At 33.2% G+C, this 19,684-nt stretch overlaps 2 protein-coding genes across 3 annotated transcripts; one reads left to right on the top strand and one right to left on the bottom strand.

Annotated features, from left to right (window-relative positions):
* Positions 1 to 1,941: 1,941 nt before the first annotated feature.
* Positions 1,942 to 12,397, top strand: LOC134698936 (uncharacterized). 2 transcript variants are annotated; one of them, XM_063560619.1, is made up of 2 exons: positions 1,942 to 2,066; positions 8,723 to 12,397. In XM_063560619.1, the coding sequence occupies exon 2, from the start codon at positions 8,726 to 8,728 to the stop codon at positions 11,669 to 11,671; it is 2,946 nt and encodes a 981-aa protein (XP_063416689.1). In that variant the 5' UTR covers positions 1,942 to 2,066; positions 8,723 to 8,725; the 3' UTR covers positions 11,672 to 12,397. The 2 variants fall into 2 exon arrangements, with proteins under 2 accessions (XP_063416689.1, XP_063416688.1); XM_063560618.1 differs by lacking the exon at positions 1,942 to 2,066 and adding an exon at positions 2,078 to 2,266.
* Positions 12,398 to 12,739: 342 nt separating this feature from the next.
* On the bottom strand, positions 12,740 to 18,783 carry LOC134698937 (uncharacterized). Its single transcript, XM_063560620.1, has 2 exons — positions 18,481 to 18,783; positions 12,740 to 15,879 (listed from the first exon to the last, which is right to left on the bottom strand). Exon 2 carries the CDS (start codon positions 15,874 to 15,876, stop codon positions 14,095 to 14,097), a length of 1,782 nt encoding a protein of 593 aa, XP_063416690.1. The 5' UTR covers positions 15,877 to 15,879; positions 18,481 to 18,783; the 3' UTR covers positions 12,740 to 14,094.
* Between the last annotated feature and the right edge of the window lie 901 nt (positions 18,784 to 19,684).

The following is a 19,684-nucleotide window of genomic DNA, read 5'->3' as shown; positions in this document are numbered from 1 at the left end:
AAAAAGTTCATTGGTAAATTTTGATCAGTTTTTCAAGTCCTTTGAGCAATATGTCAACTAGACTTGGTGTATGGAATTATTGTAAGGTGCACAAGTCTGTCTGGTTGGTATGATCTCTGACCTTGGCCTCATTTTATGGTTCATTGATGAATTACGTTTTTGTGGTTTGGTCTTTTCTAATTGGCATACGCAATAGGTCGACTATATATATTCAGTAATGACAGTCTATACTACCTATATAGACTGTACCTGATTTGATGTATGAATGAATGGTAAGATGTAAATATCTGTTTGACATTTCATCTAAAATTGACCTCCTTGTCATTAATTTTTAAAAATGTTTATATATATAGTTTCTCAAATGCTCTTATTTAAACCTTTATTCTTAAGACTTTCAACATAAAAGCAATTGTGGTTAAGCAGGCAACGCATTTCAGCGTGTTACTCTTGTTCAAAACATAGTTTCCAACAAACTGGTAGAGCAGATATTTGCGACCAATGTCGTCTATTTTGGTTACCACCCCTAATGCATGTTTATACTTCTTATATAACTTTGTCGATGAAGTAATCAAGAAAAAACAAGAAAATTCGGTACATTTAATTTTGAATTTTATATCGTACTGACACACGTATATAAGTGTAGTTTACATATTAGATTTGTCCTCAAATAATTGCAAGTCATGCAGATTTTTTTTCTATCAAAAAGATAAAATGTTATCGTTCCCTACGCTTACCCCGTTTTTCACCCACAGTTAATGAACCTGTCAATATGTACATAGATTCAATGCACGTTTGGTATTTTACCTTGCCTGCAGTTATCATTGAATGTATATATTTGGTGTCAATACACATGTCAAATTATCTTAAACAAAGTGTATATCATGTTAATGAGTCGTTGTAATTACACATTCCGTTTCAACAAATAAAATGTCAAAACTACAAATATATTGTTTTTTGCAATAGAATATACAAGTATGCACCTGTCCTAAGACCGGATCCTGTTTAGTGTATTGTCGTTTGAAAGTCGAATTGCGAATAAAGAACCAACTTTATAGCAAACAACAAAGCTCTATAGAGGCAAATTAATAGGAAAATATTAAAACGGAAACCTCAGTTGGTGCATATGGGTTTCATGACTGGAAAAGGAAAATCAATTATAAGAAAATTACGAATTCGTCAACAGCTAAACTTCGGGCGGCATATTTTATTCACCGTGAGGGCCATGCTTTTCAATATAAAAACTTGTGAAGGTAGTTTATACGAAAATATGATAGTATTATAATACCTATAGCATGCAATAAATAATTATAAATTCAACTGAAAATAAACACAATGATGTGGAATACACAAGTATGCACCTGTCCTAAGACAGTCGTTTGAAAGTCGCTTTTTTCTTAATAAACAACAAGCTTTATATCAAATAACAAAGCTCTTGAGGAGCAAATTAATCGGAAAATGATAAAATGGAAACTTCTTCAATTGGCGCACGCGCGTTTCATGACTGGAAAAGGGAAATCAACTATAAAGAAAATTACAGGCAAAATCGTCAACAGCTAATACATATTATTCACCGTGAGGGCCATGCTTTTCAAAATATACAAATTTATAAAGGTTTATACGAAAATTAGATATGTATATACCTATAGCGTGCAATAAATAATAATAAATTCCACTGAAAATAATCTCGATGATGTGTCTTTTGTGATAATAATGGAGTTCTCATTCTGTCTTTGTAAAAGGATGGGAAAAATAAATTGTATATTTTGACATCCCTATTAATTGCCTTAAATTTATATTAAAATGTACTTAAATTACTCATCACAACCCATCCAAACATTTGTTCATTTTATTAACATAAAGTTATTCCTTTTAACCAATAAACATATTCAAAATGTAACAATTTATTTTACCTATACACGAATGATCTAGACATACATTATAGGTGTTTTTGACCTGCGGTTAAAATCCTGACGTAATCTAATAGATTATTTCATTAAAGATTATTTCATATATGTCAAATAGGTCACCAAAATCAATAGATATTTCCATATCTATGTATAGTATAGGTAAGTTATAAGTTTTATAAATTTATGAACCGTATAAACAGCGAATATATATGCTTTGAAGATTAGGTTCAAAGGTTGATCGCTTCTAACATACATAAGTTTTTATAACCAAAGGGAAGGTAGATGTATGTGTTTAGTGGTCTACACCGTGAAAGTTACACGTTTATAAGTTGAATGGTTTCCAGTATTTAACGTTGGTGGTATGTATTTAAACTTTATTTGAATACTTTCTTTATTTTTATTTCTAATATTTTAAATGACCAATTGATATTTAATATGTTATAGTGTTTAATTTTAGAATTAATCTTTACAGAAAGATTTTATTTGTTAATCGTTTAAAGTTTTGTTGAGATTTAAACCACCACACCTCTCTGTATGTAAACATCTTTTTACACACAAGAAATATCCCCATTTTCAATTCTAATTTAAAATGAATTAAATCTGATAGCTTTGTTTGAAACGTGTATTGTTGCTTTCTCCAATTTGTAAGAAACGCTAGCCAGTAATTTATTATCAACAAACTTTGTAAAAGGCTATGAAATATGTACGGTTTGTACAGGGACTGTAAAATGTGTATAAGTCTAAAAAAAAACACCATTAGAACGAATTTTTCAATATTTTTTTTAAAGATTGGATTTTCGTAGTGTGTGTGATTTTCTGAACAGATCATTTACAATTTCAAAACAATGCAAGCATGAGAGACTGGTGAAAGCCAGTGACAAATATTTCATACACACCAAGTACGGCATGTAATGAGACCAATAAACTTTGTGTATCTTTTATGGTCTTCAAATAAATAATACATATCAGAAATAATGTAATAACCGTCACATTTGCCTTCCCGGGCTTGTATCTTTGTTGACCTTTGTCAAATCCGGAGATAATGCTATTTAGAATCTAAATGGATATATTAATTAAATGGCATCTTTCAAACATAGACAATCAAAATTTATTAAACTTTAATAACCCTTTAAATATTGACGTTCGTGTTTGTAAGGCTCGTCAATTTGAATTATTTGTTGTTAAACAGGTTTTATGCCAATACAAAACATAATTGAGTGTATGGCCCCCTACATTGAAAAAAATGCAATGCCTAGCCTTAAGCACAATTAAAGTCAACATTTCCCATTTTCGTTTATGAACATATTTGAACTAAAAAGAATTATCTACCTACCTTTACAATGAAGGACAGGAAACAATTATATATATATATATATTTATTGGCCTTTCTTAAATTCAATTAATGGCCTTAATTTGCTTTGTATAGAAAGCAGTACACTTTTGTTTATAACGCATGTCTTTGTTTTGGACTATTTTCAGTCGATCAACTTTTTAAAACACTGCGGTGTCTATTCAACCTTTTTAATTTCCCTTTGTTAGTTCATATTTCAGATTTGAATTTTATTTCACTTAAGAAAACAATACGTCAAGAGAAATCTAGTCACAAGTTTTTTTTTATTGTGATTTATTTTGTTCTTTATTCATATGTTTACATTCCTTTTTTTTTTTTAAAGTTGTTGTATGATTTGTTCTGTTTCCTATTTGTTGTGGTTTTTTTTCATTTATTTTTAGGGGTGCAGGTGTTTTAACTTTGAAAGAAATATTAATCTTCGAAGTCAAATCTGGACAGTGGCGGATCCAGAACTAATTGTAAAGGAGAGAGGGGGCACTGACTGACCTAGCTAAAGAGGAGGGGCAGCCCCAGTCATTAGTCATTCTTCAGTGATAACCTATATAATCAACCAATTTTTTTCCTCACAAGAAAGGTGGGAGGGGGTCCATGTCTCGCTAAGATCCGCATGAAGCAGTAAATCTAGAGTATTTTCTTAAAATAAATATTTTAAAAAACATCAGAAAGAATCACAGTTTGCACAAAGAGATCACATTGCTATTACAAATTATACAGTAGAACAAATGACCTATGTCATATTTGTCATAGGTACAAATCGGTACCACTCAGATGTCTATATAAAGTAATTACTATGTAAAAATAGAGACATATTATTTCTGGTCAAAACAATAAAAGGGGAATATTCCATTATTTTAGCCTGAAGCAATTGTTATTATTTTCACTGACACAGTTTATGACCTTTAATAGTATGTAGATCTATGTACTTTATACATAATATCACAATGTTCGAAAAGCAAACGTCGTAGTCCTATTTTTGTAATGATTTAAACCTGTCATATATTACATTTATATATTGGTATAAACAACAGTTAATATGTCAGCAAGAATAAGTTAAGAATTAAAACAATCACCCTATTTCCCTGACTTAAGCTCAACTATTTATGCTTGTTCGAGTTCTTCATTATAGGTTTTCTGTTCCAAAATATTACGAACTCGATCGTAATTGAGATTCACGTGTCAGGTCACTTATGTATGCATCAAACGAACTATTTAGAAAAATAAACAAATATTCATAAAACTAAATAGTTCACAGAATGAAAATACAGATGACTTGAACCTGGGCGAAAAACAGCCACGATACGAACATTGATAAACAGTAAATTATAGTTTCGTTGAAGTTGTCTATAAATCTCTGTTTATAGATATAGGAAGATGTGGTGTGAGTGCCAATGAGACAACTCTCCATCCAAATAACAATTTAAAAAAATAAACCATTATAGGTCAATGTACGGCCTTATGCATATATTTCAGTGCACTCAGTAAAGTATATCAATAAACACCTTGAAGGTGGAATTCATGAAGAAAATGCTTATACATATACACTTATAATATGTCACGTTTTTAATTAAGAACTGTAATGGGGCTTGTCCGTCGACCGAGACTAAGTTCGGGGCCTATATATCTAGTTAACAGACTCGTTCATCATTCACGTGGGTATACTATTAATATTAAGGTTCCATTTTGAAGATAAAAATACGAAACCTACAACTTTCATATATATGAGAAACTAAAACTGTTCTTGTCTTTCCCCTCGCTATCCCAATTTCAGTTTTTTTTTATTTTCAAGTGTGATAAAAACTTTAAGATTCTGTTTATCGTTTTAATGCAGTTGTTATTTGTTTCAGTTTTGATGTCAACTAAAACATTTCAATGTACGACAAGTCACATAACACATTTCTTCTTTTCTAGACATGTTCCCCGGATACAAACAAAAGCATTTAAATTATCCGTGATTATAACATATGTGACGGTAAAATATGACGTCCACAAACTATTAAACAAAGACTATGTAGTTTCGCCGAAAGCAAAATGAAATTTCTCATCACATTTAACACAATTTTCGTTTTTATATACCTTTAAGACCTTATATCATCTCTTATATTCATCAGCCAAAGGCGTTATGATAATATATGTTTTAAACAAGGTCACTTTGAATAATAACCTTCGGAAATGTATCTAAGAACATTGCAGGTTTGGACAATACCAGATCTAAGGCAGCAACCATTTGATTTTCTTTCAATTTTAGCATTACATGTAGTGGCACCTGAGGGTGAAACATACAATTTTTTTTTCTCAGGGTCCAAAACAAATTATTTTTTTTCACCAAAACCTGGAAACAAACTTTTTTTTCCCAAAAAAACCATAGCCCCCCCCCCCCCCCCCCCAGAAAATCAAATGGTCGCTGCCTAAATGCAAAATAAATGATAGTATATGGAAACATGCCCTGCATTTGTGGAGTACAATGTATACAAAAGCTCTGTTTAACTGTTATAAATTTGATAATAAACTATGCAAATGTTTTCATTTCAATAAACTGGTTGACATTTGTTGAACTATTTCGGTAATAAATATTATTGAATTGTAAGTCATTTTAAATCTGCTTTTATCCATATGCATCTTGGTATTAGTGTGTGTATTGAACCTAACAGTATTAAATTTGCTTGCTCGACATTTGCCTTCATATTATTTGAAGTGAAAACTTAAGCTTTATTTTAAAATATTTTGAACTTTTAAAGTTTACTGAAAGGTTAAACAAGCTTACTTTAAGTGAAAAAGTACTGAATGACGCTTCAATCCGGCAAATTTAGCAACATGTGCTCGCATTCTGATTCAGATCAACACTAGATATTTATTTGAAATATTTTAATTCGATCAAATTATGCACGGTTTAAACACATTCTTTGTTCCCCTCAAAAATATTCGAGGAGCTGTTTCTATACAAAGTTCAATACGGAAACGAATGGGGTGACCTATTTAATTTATAAGCAGATCAAAAGTAAACAGAGAAACACAATAATTACTTTTAAAAGGATGTACAAGTACCCGACCACGTCCACTCTGTGTTTTATTAGATGTATTCTATTTGTATCCATCTGATGAGTTATGCCCTTTTCTTATGATTTGTATAGTTTGTTCATATATTGAACTTTTTCACCATTGCCCAAGGTTAAGGGGAGGGTTTCATGCCCACTTACATGTTTGACCCTCCACATTCTATATAAGCCTGTACGAAGTCAGAAGCCTGAAATTGAGCTGTTGTTGTTTGTTGCTGTTGAGCATATGTTTTTTTTAATTTTTTTTGTACAGTTTTTGTATTGTTCTGTTGTATCTCTGCCCTTGGATTAGGGAGAGGGTTGGATGCCAACAAATATATTTAACTCATTCTGACTGTATATACGTGCCTGTCCAAATTTAGTCAGGAGTCTGTAATTTGTTTTTCATTCGTTATTTTGTACATAATGTAGGTTGTTAGTTTTGAATTGTTTTACATTTGTCTTTCGGGGTCTTTTATAGCTGATTATGAGGTATTTGACCAGAAGAGTACAAGATGACCACTGCATGTATTAAACTTTCTTACATGTTCTTCGTATTAGTTTATTAACTGGTTTATCGAAGGCTGACATTTTGTTATCAGATTAGAGTGTCTCGTAACACAAACGAAATATATCAAATAATAAATAACTTGAATGTCAATAGAAACCAAACATTGCTATTGATCCTGGTAAAGCAGTTACTAGTAATGTGATTCAATATACATATACCACTGCGCAATGTGTATATCTTAGTAACTTAAAATGTACTATCACCACAGTTTATAGTTAATTTCAAATTACGATAACACGATCTCCTTTTCGTGGTGGAACAGTTTTCTCAAAGAGTATTGTCAACGAAATAGTCAAGTTTTTTTTTTACACAAAGTCAATTTATACTGATGATTTCGCGACTTAATAAGACCTCAGCCTTACATAAAGGAATCATGAACATCTTTGTATAACGAGCGACGCTAGTTCAGACTGTTAATTATTGAAGAATGCCTTTAAAAATATTTAATGTTTTATTCAAAAAGAGACCAAAGATGAATGGGATATGATGTGTTTCGCTTGTACGCATTGGCGCTCAGTATATTCAAGAGTCAATAATAACCACCGTCCCATATATGCAAAATTGAGCGGCAAGTTTGATATTCAGGCAGACAAGCTTGGCTTATTTTGAAAAATAAATAATTATGAAAATAAAGTTATATCCCCAAAAAAATACAAAATCACAAAGGTCATGAGCGGGTGATATGCCTGAACATATGTACTTATATATTCATGGCCGGACGGGTGACCATAGTCTGCTTAAATATATCCATTAACCACATACTGTCTTACTGTCAACGATCTTATTCTCAAATATATCAAGTTTTATTCTATCAAATTTCAGTTTTGTACTTCCTTTCTATTTTTATTATCTGACTGTGTATATCAATTAATATAAACAAACATGTAAATGCCTTTTTACTAACAACAATAAATAGTTAACAAGAGCACGAAGTGTGGTAACAATATACATGTATGAGGATATTAACAAATAATATATTTACACATCTTACATGTGCACTTTGACATGCATAGATTTATCGCGTGTTATAAGACTTATATTTCGAACAACCTGTATGAGTCATTTACATGTATAGGTAAATATCAAAAGTACACCTTTTTAAACAAATACATCTTCGCTAGCCAAGGGTTACGATCCACTTTCGAAAGTGGATCGTAACCCTTGGATAGCGAAGATGAAACAAATAGCACGTACCATTTAGGTGCTTTTAGGTTATTTCTATATTCCGCCTTACTAAACAGATCAGCCGTTCAATTCAGAAAAAAAAAATTATTCGTTTTTCAACATCAGCACCACCCAAATTTTATTACATATCTGCATTAAAAGAATTAAAGTGCTTTGTCAGTATTTAAATTGCTTTTCTGTTTGTATACACTATTAATTATAATTGAGGACATAGGCTGACAATTGTAGTGTTGGTAGAAGAAAAGAAAATTTCCTGTAATGAACCTTTCTTTATAAGCACAAGAAATAATAATCAACTTCTGTACTTACCTCTAGAAAAGATGTCTTTAAATTGTTCGTGTCGTTTACTTGCTGCCTCATTGAAATATAGTCCACATTATGTATAATATGTTAGTATTGTCGCTCAATCATGGTACCCTAACCACTATCCTCTGTATTTCCATGCACTGGCTGTCAAATGTTCAAGACTATGCTGGGTTTGTTAAAACTTAGGACATGACGGAAACTGATTATTCAGAAAATAAATACTACAGCTTTGAAGACCGTACTTTGACCTTTAATGGTTTGCTTTTGAAGATTATAACTTTGGGTTGAGAGTTGTCTCATTGGTACTCATATAACATCTTCTTATATCTATTCGATAAATTTACTAAATTATTTAATTGTATGATTTCAGAAAATGGGTAAATGGGATGTGATACAGTGGACAAGGAAATCAACGAACAGTGTACGTGATAAACAACCAGTAAATTCCTGCTTTGGATTGTATCCACAGGTATATACACCTACAAAGCTAGTATACAAGGCTGCAATAATCTGCAATGAATTTGAAAAACCGGAAGTAGGTGTCGTCAAGGCTAGGCGATATAGACCTGGGACAGAAAGATACTGGCAGGGAGAATTGGACCAAAATCGCTATGCACACCAAGTAGCAACCGCGTTTACAGATCAAACGCTTGCTGCTAGAATAGAAATCGTGGACCAATATCTAGCACCACTCCATAGACACACCAGTTGGGACAAAGTCTGCCTAAAACTAAAGCCAAGATATTTTAGACAGTTGTTGAAGTTCGAAATTGTGTTACTGGAAGAAGTTGTGCGAGATCTAAAGCCTTTCAAAAACGATAGAGTTTTAGATGCGTTTTCTCATTTTTCATATTCAGAAAGCAATGGTGAAAATATGTTGAATGCATTTCAAGGCAACCGATCAGACGAGGGAATATATCTGATGTTAACCCCAGACATGTTAACCCATAAGTACGATATTCACAAATGGTTTGAAAAACACACATGTAATGACATTTGTGGTAAATTTAAAAAGCCACCGAGTATTACTGAAACCATTCAACCCATGAATATTCCACCAACCGACAATATGTTCTTTAATTTTCAAAACGATTCTCGACCACCGAGCTACGAAGACGATATGTCCAGAGATGCACCGAACGAAAAGGGTAATGACAATGCTAACTTAGAAACTACTTTTGGAGCTAAATCTTGTGACGGGTCATTTTCTGTCGTCACTGCATTAGTACATTCCGACAGTTTTGGGAAGAATAAACCTTTATTGCAGGAACAAACTAGCATTCAAGTTGGAGAAAAGTCGACACTAACAACAGAGCAGCTACCAGTCGACAATGAGGATGTTACCGGCCAAGATTGCCTTGACGGGAGAGATAGTCACATACAAGATACTGGACCGACGAATATCAACCTTTATAGATTTAAAAGTTTAGACGAAGATAAGCAAATGAATAAGACAGTTTCTTTGAGAAGTGAAAACTTGCCTGGAAATGACATTGAAGAAATAGAGGTCGGCAACTACGACATGGCGAGTTCAAAGTTCGAGGCAACAACTCTTGTCATGAGGCCTAACTTTTATTCTTTAAATGTCAGTGACATCAGAAATGAAGACAATTTGAATAGTACCGAGCACTATGTGGACGTAGAGAAAAAAGATCAACATGCAAAAGTTTCCGTGGAAAATTGTTTTGGAAACGAAGAAATACCAAGATATGTAAACAGCGTCGGTAGAGATATAGTAACGTCCACACCGTTTCCTAGTCCAAATTTGGCAAATGAAAATGATCAATCACAACAATATATATCCGAACAGAATTCCTCATCTCAAGAAAGTAGTCCGTTCATACCACAACAAATTATATCTGAAGAACATTGTCCGAGTGAAAACTCTGACATGACACAGAATCATGCAGAAAATAGTGAATCAACATTTTCATCCACATTATCATGTGAACCTGAACAACCAACAGAATTTCAATCAAGTATGTCATCTGTACTTCAACTGCAATGTCAAAATACATATAACATTTCACAATCAGAAAACATATTTCCATTTAGTCATACTGAACAAAATACTAACCAATCGCAACAACGGGATGAACACTATAAGCCTCTTGTCACTGAAGAATGGAACTCTGAATCAAATACATATTGTGAAATACAAAATCTTGGAACAATTTCTTTGCCAGTCACAGAGGTCTCAGCGTCGACTTCGATGAAACCAAACGCTTCTGACCTTGACATTTCGAATGAAAGTACACTTAGCTCCTTAGAGATGTTTGCGAGAAATTATATCATACCTGAATATGATGCAAACGAACAAAATAATTCAAATTCTTTTTTGTCCACGGATGTAAAGGAAACAAATGAACAATTTATGATAGATATCACAGAAAATGTGGAAAATAGCAATAAACATGAAACAGAAGTGGAACTAATTAGTGAAAAACACGATAAAGTATCTACATACGCAGGAACAAATATAGCAACCAATACACTTCTTGTGAAAGAAGAACCGGAAATATCATCTAAAGCAATAGAATTACAAGATAACTGTATTAATACAATACCTACCGATTGTGAAAATGTGTCGGAAAAGGAGAAAACAGAACCAATGTCTGTCCTTGACGAAAACAAAATTACAGAAAACACCGTCGAAACAATGGAACGTGCAGATTTAACGGCAAATGATAAGACCGAGCAAAATTCTTTTCTGGACAATGATGATAACGATGTCCAGAAATTACTTGATGTCCAGAAGTTACTTATATCAACCTCAGATAACACCGATTCTATGGAAAAAGAAAAGAACGAACGCAACTCTCGTCTCAACAGCGATTCTCATAAACCATCCAACCCAGAATTTTTGATAAAATATAATTTACATGAGTTTGTTGATCCAAACGAGAACGGAAGTTATTGTCATTCTCCAAACTCTACTCCTGCGTCGATACCAACCACTTCAGAACTATCGGAACAACCCAGTTCACCACAAATAACAACTACTGAAGCAGAAGTAGTTCCGTTTCAACGACAAAAGCCGCTTACATCATCACTGCGTTCAAGTAGGCAAAAACACAAAACTAAAAGCGTGAAATTTGCAGATGATATAAATGTTGGGACGAGAAACAATTTTAATGGACAGCAGACTGAAAATAACCTGGGACAAAAACCACAAACAATATTACCAGTGATAAAAAATTCAACGTCAGATTCTACAGAAACGAAAAGTTTAGAGCCTATAAACTCGGTGGATGCAAACTGGTATACACATATTCCTTGTGAATGTTGCGATAACCAAAACATAACCGGACGAGACTGAAGATAATATATTGCGTTTAAACTAATGCTGTAGAAATTTTACTGGAAATTATTCAATGCACAAATTGGTTCGGTTCCGTGTAAAAGAAGAATTCATCTCGATGTTAAACACATCTGGACAAGATTTTAAGCTTACTTATTTCTTTGTCGAGCCAAAAATGTGAAGGTTAGACAAACTGTTTCCTTGACTGGATTAATTAACTCCTTAAATCTATATAAACGTGGGATACCGATTTCAGGAATAACCTTTATCAGGTTTGCCAAAGTCAGGCACTGACTTATATTTATAAACGTGTGCTACTGAGGTTTTCCAAGGTCAGGCAAAAGTCAGGCACTGACTTATATTTAGCAAACGGAACTTGGATTGTTTATAATGGTTCACCTAACGTATAAGTAAACTTGTACACCTCAAAATGAAAAAAAAGTTGTGGACCAAAACGAGTCGTCGGCTTCACATGTAGTTCAACGGCTAACAAACTACGGATATCGTATTTCTATCAACTTTAAAATCAGGATTCTATGATAGTTTGACCTGGATTCCTAATCAACGTTAAAACATTTAATAATTTCAATAGGATGAAAATAGTTGTCTGTGTTTCTATTCATAGATTGGATTACGCAAACAACGTCAAGTTAAAAACATAATACTATTATGCAATTGTAAACAATGCTGTATATATATCAAAATGTTATTACATAATTACAACTGAAATTAACTATTAGTTTATGTGCATGTCGTGCAAATTATGTAAAAATAAAATTGGTGGTTTTCCAAATTAGTGCAAATTTCCTAGCGGAAAGTTTGATTCAACAGTTGGTTTTATGCAACAGAGTATATAAACTTAATGTTTAAGTTAAAAAAAAAACCAACACTTTATTTGGGGGTAAAGGGAGGGGGGGTCGATACTTTTTTTGCAAACTTTGTATTTGAACGCAATCTATGTATTCCTGTTTAATATATACAGTAAATCAATATTTACATAAATTGTTCAGTTTAAACAAAACCCGGGTCAAACTTTTGTAAAATGGCGATACTTTAATAGTGCAGCAGGGGCCGATGTTTTTCATATTACTAGTTTTAAATGTGTTTCGTGTCTATATAAACATTTTAGATTACTGCGATAATTGGATCCAGATTAGTACAAAACAATGTTTTTGGGAAACAATTCAACTTCTAAAACCGATAGTAAAGGTTTCTCGGAATAAATTTACCTGGCCCTGATTTGAAATTAAACTTGTATATGTTTTGCTGATAAGTTTTAAACTTTATAACCCGAAACAAAAATCCACACAATTCATACAATGGACAATTACTGTATATTTGTTATAATTATATATGTGATACAATTATATTTTTTTCTTAATTTACTGCTTAAAATTAAAAGAAAAATACGCCTACTGTTTCTGTCAAAGATTTTCTATGTATCTAATATGATTCTGAATATATCAGACACTTCTTTCCCAATGGTTCATTACAAGTGTTTTCAGACGATACAAAATCATAACGCTTACACAATGACCGCCAAGGGATGGGCATTTAACTAATGAGAGGTTCGTGTTTTGCTGTTTTGTACGGTTGTCTGATGGGCTATTATAGCAGCATACATGGTCATCGAGGCGACACCAAAATGATGAGCGATAATCCCGGCACACCAACGAGACAACCCGGCGATCTGCTGGAAAAGTCTTTTAGGCCTGATGATTACGGAAAAGCTAACTTCGAAATCAAATTAATTAATTCAGATACGGTGGTCATCATCAGCGACATATGTCACAGTAGGAAGGGAATGACTTAAAATGCTGGAGAGCATAAACATGACTTGACTTTGTCTGTTAAACAATGCCATGGTGCTACGGTTTTCAGATTTATAGCTTCAACTGCTGCTCAGTTATGACCCTTGCCCTGTTGCAAATCTCATACTTATGTACCTTTGAGACAGTGTTGACTGTCACAAGAATTAAAAACTCAAATTGAAGGTGTCCGTTAGGTCAAGTATATAATATGCAATTCCTGACAATACAGCTATGGTTGTTGTACAATATATATTGTTGTAGACTGAAAGCTGAACTTATGTTCTCTACAGCTATACGTTAATTTTGTTTCTGATGGATATAGTTGGCTCATTGGCGAACCATACCACATCATCTAATGTTTATATAAGGTCTATATAAACATTCAATTGTTTCATGAAAATATGTTTGATTAAAACAAAAAAACAAATAAAATATGCATGTCTCCATTATCCGTTTGAAAACACTGGTTTACTAAGAATTTCGCAGTAAATATTAAGCATCACTTAAATCGCCTATCTGGACAAAGACGTTACAAGTTTGGAGACAATAACAGACCAATAGATTTGTAATTATAGAACAATTGCATATTGTATCTAAATAATACTGGTATGTAAATATATAGTCCTTTCATTAAGAGGCTAATGTAGCCTGTTTCCGCAGAGATTTTTTAGACTTTACTTTGATTTCACTGACACTGTCATTGCATTTCGGAGATTCTGCTGCTGCAATACCGGATGGATTAACATGTATATTAGATTCCCGCAATGAAGTGTTAGGGAGGTCTTGTTTGTCTGAAAGTTTTTCTGACTCATTCTTATCTAAATGAGGTACTAAGATTACTTTTTCCGGTTGACTTTCCTGTGTATCATTTATTTGTTCAGTCGGCCGATCACTCAGATTTGATTTTGGGAACATTTGTTCTTTGTTCACAACTTTAGGTAATCTATCAGGAGGATTCTGTATACTTTTAGTTTCATGAGTTTGATTTTCATGTAATTTTAACTTAGGGTCTTGTTTCTCTTTATTTGCTAACTTGGAGAAACGCAACCTGAGTTCATCTTGTACGGCCATTTTATGAACACCGTATTTATCGTCAGTAACTGTATCATCATTTTCCTTGTCTATCCTTTCTTGTTTCTTTAATTTTGGTTTCGGTTTGATTTCAGGCTTTGGTTTCACTTCGGGTTTTTGCTTGATTTCGGGTTTTGGCTTTATTTCCGGTTTTTCTGTTGATTGAGCGTTCATCTTTTTTGGCATTCTAACATTTTGAACGTCCATAGTATGAACTCTTACCGGTTTATTTTTTGTACTTGGTGAACTATGTTCAGTATTAGTCCTTTTCAAAACATGAACATGTGAATCGGATCGGTCCTTTCGGATGGCATTGTCAACATATGGTGCACTTGTTCTTTTAATTGACCCCCGCCTCTCTTTCTCGTCTTGCTTTTTAAACGAACCTCGTCTCACTTTTTCATCATTTTTAAGTACTGCCCCCCTTCTTCCTCTTTCGTCCGGTTTTGGATCTTCATGGACGTAAACGGCATGCATAATAGTGGTCACTTTTTTCTTCGACGAAGATGCCGATGATTGCTCCTGTGGTGGAGCAGATGGATTTCTCAAAATACCAGGTGAGCGGTGTGGAATTTTAATCTGTGAAGCATGTTCACCGGGTTCGTGGACTCGTACAGATGTTTGTCGTTGTAGTTTTAAATGTTCGCTGGATGCAGGTATATGAAATAATGGCGTATCTGTGGTTATCTTGACATCCGGTTTGCTCCAGCCAATGCACAAATCATTACAAATATGGTCGTCGAAAAATTCATTAATTTCTTTTTGTTTCTGTAATATTTTTGGAGTTAGTAAATTATATTCATTTCCACTTTTTACACCTTTGAATATGGCGATCACAGACTGATGATTTCCTTCTATAAATGAAAAATGAGAAAAGGCATCTAAAATTATATCTCCTTCAAAGAAAACCATTGTATCCGAAAGTAAAGGTTCAATTAGCACTATTTCATCTTTTTTAAAATCTCGAAAATCGTACTGTTTCATACTCCGACAAATTTTATCCCAACGAGAGTATCCTTTTAAGGGGGCAAGATACTGCTGAACAAAATTGATTTTCCCCGCCCCAGTTTTCTCTGTAAAGGCACTAGCTACACCAGCAGCATGGGTATTTGAATCTAAACGAGGCTCCCAGAACTGCTCCGTTCCTGCTCTGAATCTCCGGAATTTAACAATGGCTTTCTTTGGTTTGGGAAGATGCTCGCCATACAAAACGGCATCATAAACAAGTTGTGTGTACGTAACATCTTTAGGATAAAATCCAAAGCATGCCCATACTGATGGTTCGTCGTCTTTATTCTCCAACGATGCCTCCGTAAAGTGAACTATATCAAATAGGCCCATCACCTGTACAAATATATATAAAAAGTAGTATGAGATGGTAAAATAGACGCCCCTCTTTCTATATATACGGTTACATCATTTTCCTTTCAGTCAATCATTACATTATGTCAAATAGTAACTCAAGTGTTTAACCAACACTTTTTTTTTTCTTTTTCAATCTAAAAATTAAAATAATTGTGAATTTTTGAAATCTAAGTTTAGTTTTGAGTCAACATGTCACATAAATGCTATCAGAACACAAAATAAAAATATCTAATCTGGAGGAGGTATGGTATGATTGCCAATGAGACAACTATCTAGTGTTTATGTTTGTAGCTATATCATATAGGATAAAATCTTATAAATGTCGATCGTCCTGAATATGCGTGAAATGTTTGCCACTGGACGATAAGTAAACAACAATCAATCAATATATATATTTTTTTAAGGCCGAGGAGTTGTTTGAAAATAGCCAGAGTGAAATAATTTCAGGAACATTTGTCCTTCCTCCTACATATATACTACATAATTTTACTGTCAAAACAAGTGGTAAATTGACAAGTTCCAAAGTAGATAATCTTAAAGTGTTTGCATATATCCATGATTTAGAAGTATTTACATTTAAAAGGGTTTAAGTCCCCACATCATTTCACAATGGAAAGAGTCGAACCTTATTGATAAAAAGCATACACACGAAATCTCCATACATTGGATCTTGAACTGGTAATATTTTATAAAACTATTCGTAAACCTAATGGAATAGCCCGTTTGGGACGTATTACTCAATAAGGGGTAAACATTTGCTGTGTAAAAATTCTTTGATTTCGAAGAAACGATTTCAAATTAGTGAAATCGAAAGGCAAAAACTTTCTGGATACATGACGACGAATAATAAAAATTCCTCATGTAGAGTTGACATCGTCATGGTAACTATCAAAACAAAAATTTCTACATTTTTAAAATATTGGGCGCAGGGCGTACGCATGCGTCTTATTTTTACTTGTAACACGGAGGACATTTGCGATACAAACACTATATGCCAAGTTCCGTTTTAAACTTTGATACACCTGTATTGAACTAGGATTTTTTGGCCACTTAACCCCATATTACCAATACCCATATGACCTTCTGCAATGCAAGAATAGAAAGGGGCAGTGTCAGACACTACATGAACTAACACAACCATCCCTTAATATGACAGAAAATTCAGCGCCAATAGTGCATGGTAAATAGATCGAAACCCTTTTCATAGACAATCGAAGATAATTCGTTTAGAATTGGACCACAGTTTTGCTGCTTCCTAAGAATTTAAAGGCAGCGTTAAAAGCCACGTACAGAGTAAGAAGAAAGGGTATCAATGACCAGCAATCTATATACCAATTACATCAAAATTTGGTATGTTACACTTCAATCCAGAACTGAAAGAAAGAAATAATTAGAGATGTGGGATAAAAAAAACAGTCAAGACAGATGACGCGAGCCACACTTGTTTCATCTTTGGATTACATGTATCGAGCTAAAACGGACTTTTAATGACTACACGTGTCCTACACTCCTGTTTTAAGAATTCCAACTACTATATATATGTGAATATAAATATATGAATGTGTTATGTTTTGTTTTGGATATGAAATCCAATAAATATACCCCTATGAAGGTCAAACTTGTGGGTATTGTCCGTAGGAAGGGTGAGGAAAGTCACAAAACATAAAATCTCAGAATGCTGTTTAGATTAAGCGCAAATGTCCTGAAGAAAATCTCAAATTTCCTAACAAAAAGAGAAAACATCCCCCGCCATACACATTCGGATAAAATTCAATCTAAGTTCGTTTGAAAATTTTAAATCTATATCCTAAAAGGATTAGTCCAATCATAAGAGCTATGATCTATAAACCATCTTGGTAGTTGGGTTAACCGGAATTCGTGTTTGTTTTGCTTTTTTTTTTATCTACTTTGCAAACTTTCTTGGGTTATCTTTGAATTATTTTAAAGGGTATAGGTACGGAAATCCTGCATATTTATAACTCATTTGATGATTGGTTCTAGCCTGTTGAATAGGAAGATATTTAAGAGATCCGGATTACTAAAAACTCAAATAAACGAGTTTCATGTAACTTACAAACGGAGGGTCAATAAAGATGCATATATATAGACTATTTGATACTAAGAGAAAGTGTAAAATTGAAATTAAGTGTATTTAAATCTAGTTTTCAGTATGTCGAATTTCTTTTTATTCAATGTCCCCACAAAAGAAGTAATTTTGATTGATTGATTGTTACTTGCTCAATGTCCAGTGGCAATTATTTCATGCATGTTCAGGACGAGGCAGTTTATTGTGCATTATGTTCACATTCAGTCTGACAACACTGGTATTCAGACAGGTGTCCTGATAAAATCAATGAATTGATAGCGGTTTAGGTGTTTGTTTACTTTGAGCCAAAAACATTATCTGTCAACACAATTATCAGAAATATATATCATGTGTATCATAGGTCACATGTATACATGTGTAAACAACAGTAGACATAGTATTTATGTGATGATTAAACGATACTGTGATTTAAAAGGCTAAAATAAAATAATGATTGTATATTTTAAAGAAACCTTCAATTTTGACAAACTTACCTTTTTCACTTATACACATATCTGTACTACATGACGGTCAATTTTGTCGTGGTAGACGCGTGAAATCAAGGTACGATCACCTCATTTGCAAAGTAAAAGTAGATATTTCTGTCCCATCTATGGATACCACGTGTTTCATAGAAAATAATAGAAACAATATACTTTGTTTACACATTAATCCGGCCACACGTGTCACATTCCTTCGTCACAGGTGAATTTGCATAGGTAAACTTACGCGGGTGGAGGTATTCAATTGGTGAATTTAACAAGTTCATGGTCTAATAATAATTGTTAAAATGTGAAACGTCAATTGTGGTCTATTTATAGAACGTGACTATTCCAATGATATATCTTGAGTGCGGTGAATAATATATGGAACAGTCATTAAAGACTCATTAAAGAGACTGCATGCACATGCCAAATAAAGGTAAATTGCAATATGCGTATTATATAGCGTCTAAAATGATAGGCTAGTAGAAGAGATAGAGGGAACAACATGCATATATAGATAAAGGTTTAGTTGGGAGACGTGGATGCATATAGATAAAGATTTAGTTGGGAGACGTGGAAAGGAAAGAACGACAAAGGAAAAATAGGAAAGGAAGGATGAAAAACGGGCATAGTAATCTATCTGTCCGTTTACACAATAGACTTTTATAAACGCAACTCTAGATTTTTCTTTTTAGTCTAGATTATTGTCTAGCTAGCTTTTATGCAATTTTGTAAAATTAATGTAAAAACATAAATCGCATTCATTACTTCATTAGAATATAAAAAAATGCAGTTAAAGAATTTAAATTGATTAAGGTTCCACTAAAGTCAAAATATAGGACACTTCATAAACATCTAAACTTTGTCTGTATTTTTCAACCTATAATGAATAAAGTCATAAACTATGAGAACATATGTTCATTTAAACATACTTTATATATACACATTGTGTAAATTGTAAATAAACTTGAAATTGTTATGTTGTGGCCAAACCGGTTCTTGGGGTGAACACTAAATTTTCAAAAAAATCTGCAGGCCTGCAAGACGACTTAATTTGCTTAAAATTGGTATGGACGAATACTGTTACATGTAATGCAGGGCAAGCGGATGCTGATTTGTCACATACATATGTTTTAATGGCATATTTGTCCAATTTCTGTATTGAACCTTCGATATTCGTTCACTTAGATACCTGAAATTAACTGAAACTCGA

This window comes from Mytilus trossulus, unplaced genomic scaffold (assembly GCF_036588685.1).
Source record: "Mytilus trossulus isolate FHL-02 unplaced genomic scaffold, PNRI_Mtr1.1.1.hap1 h1tg000024l__unscaffolded, whole genome shotgun sequence".
Taxonomy (NCBI): domain Eukaryota; kingdom Metazoa; phylum Mollusca; class Bivalvia; order Mytilida; family Mytilidae; genus Mytilus; species Mytilus trossulus.
Note: the sequence above shows the minus strand (reverse complement) of the source record. Positions and strands in the feature narration are given on the sequence as shown.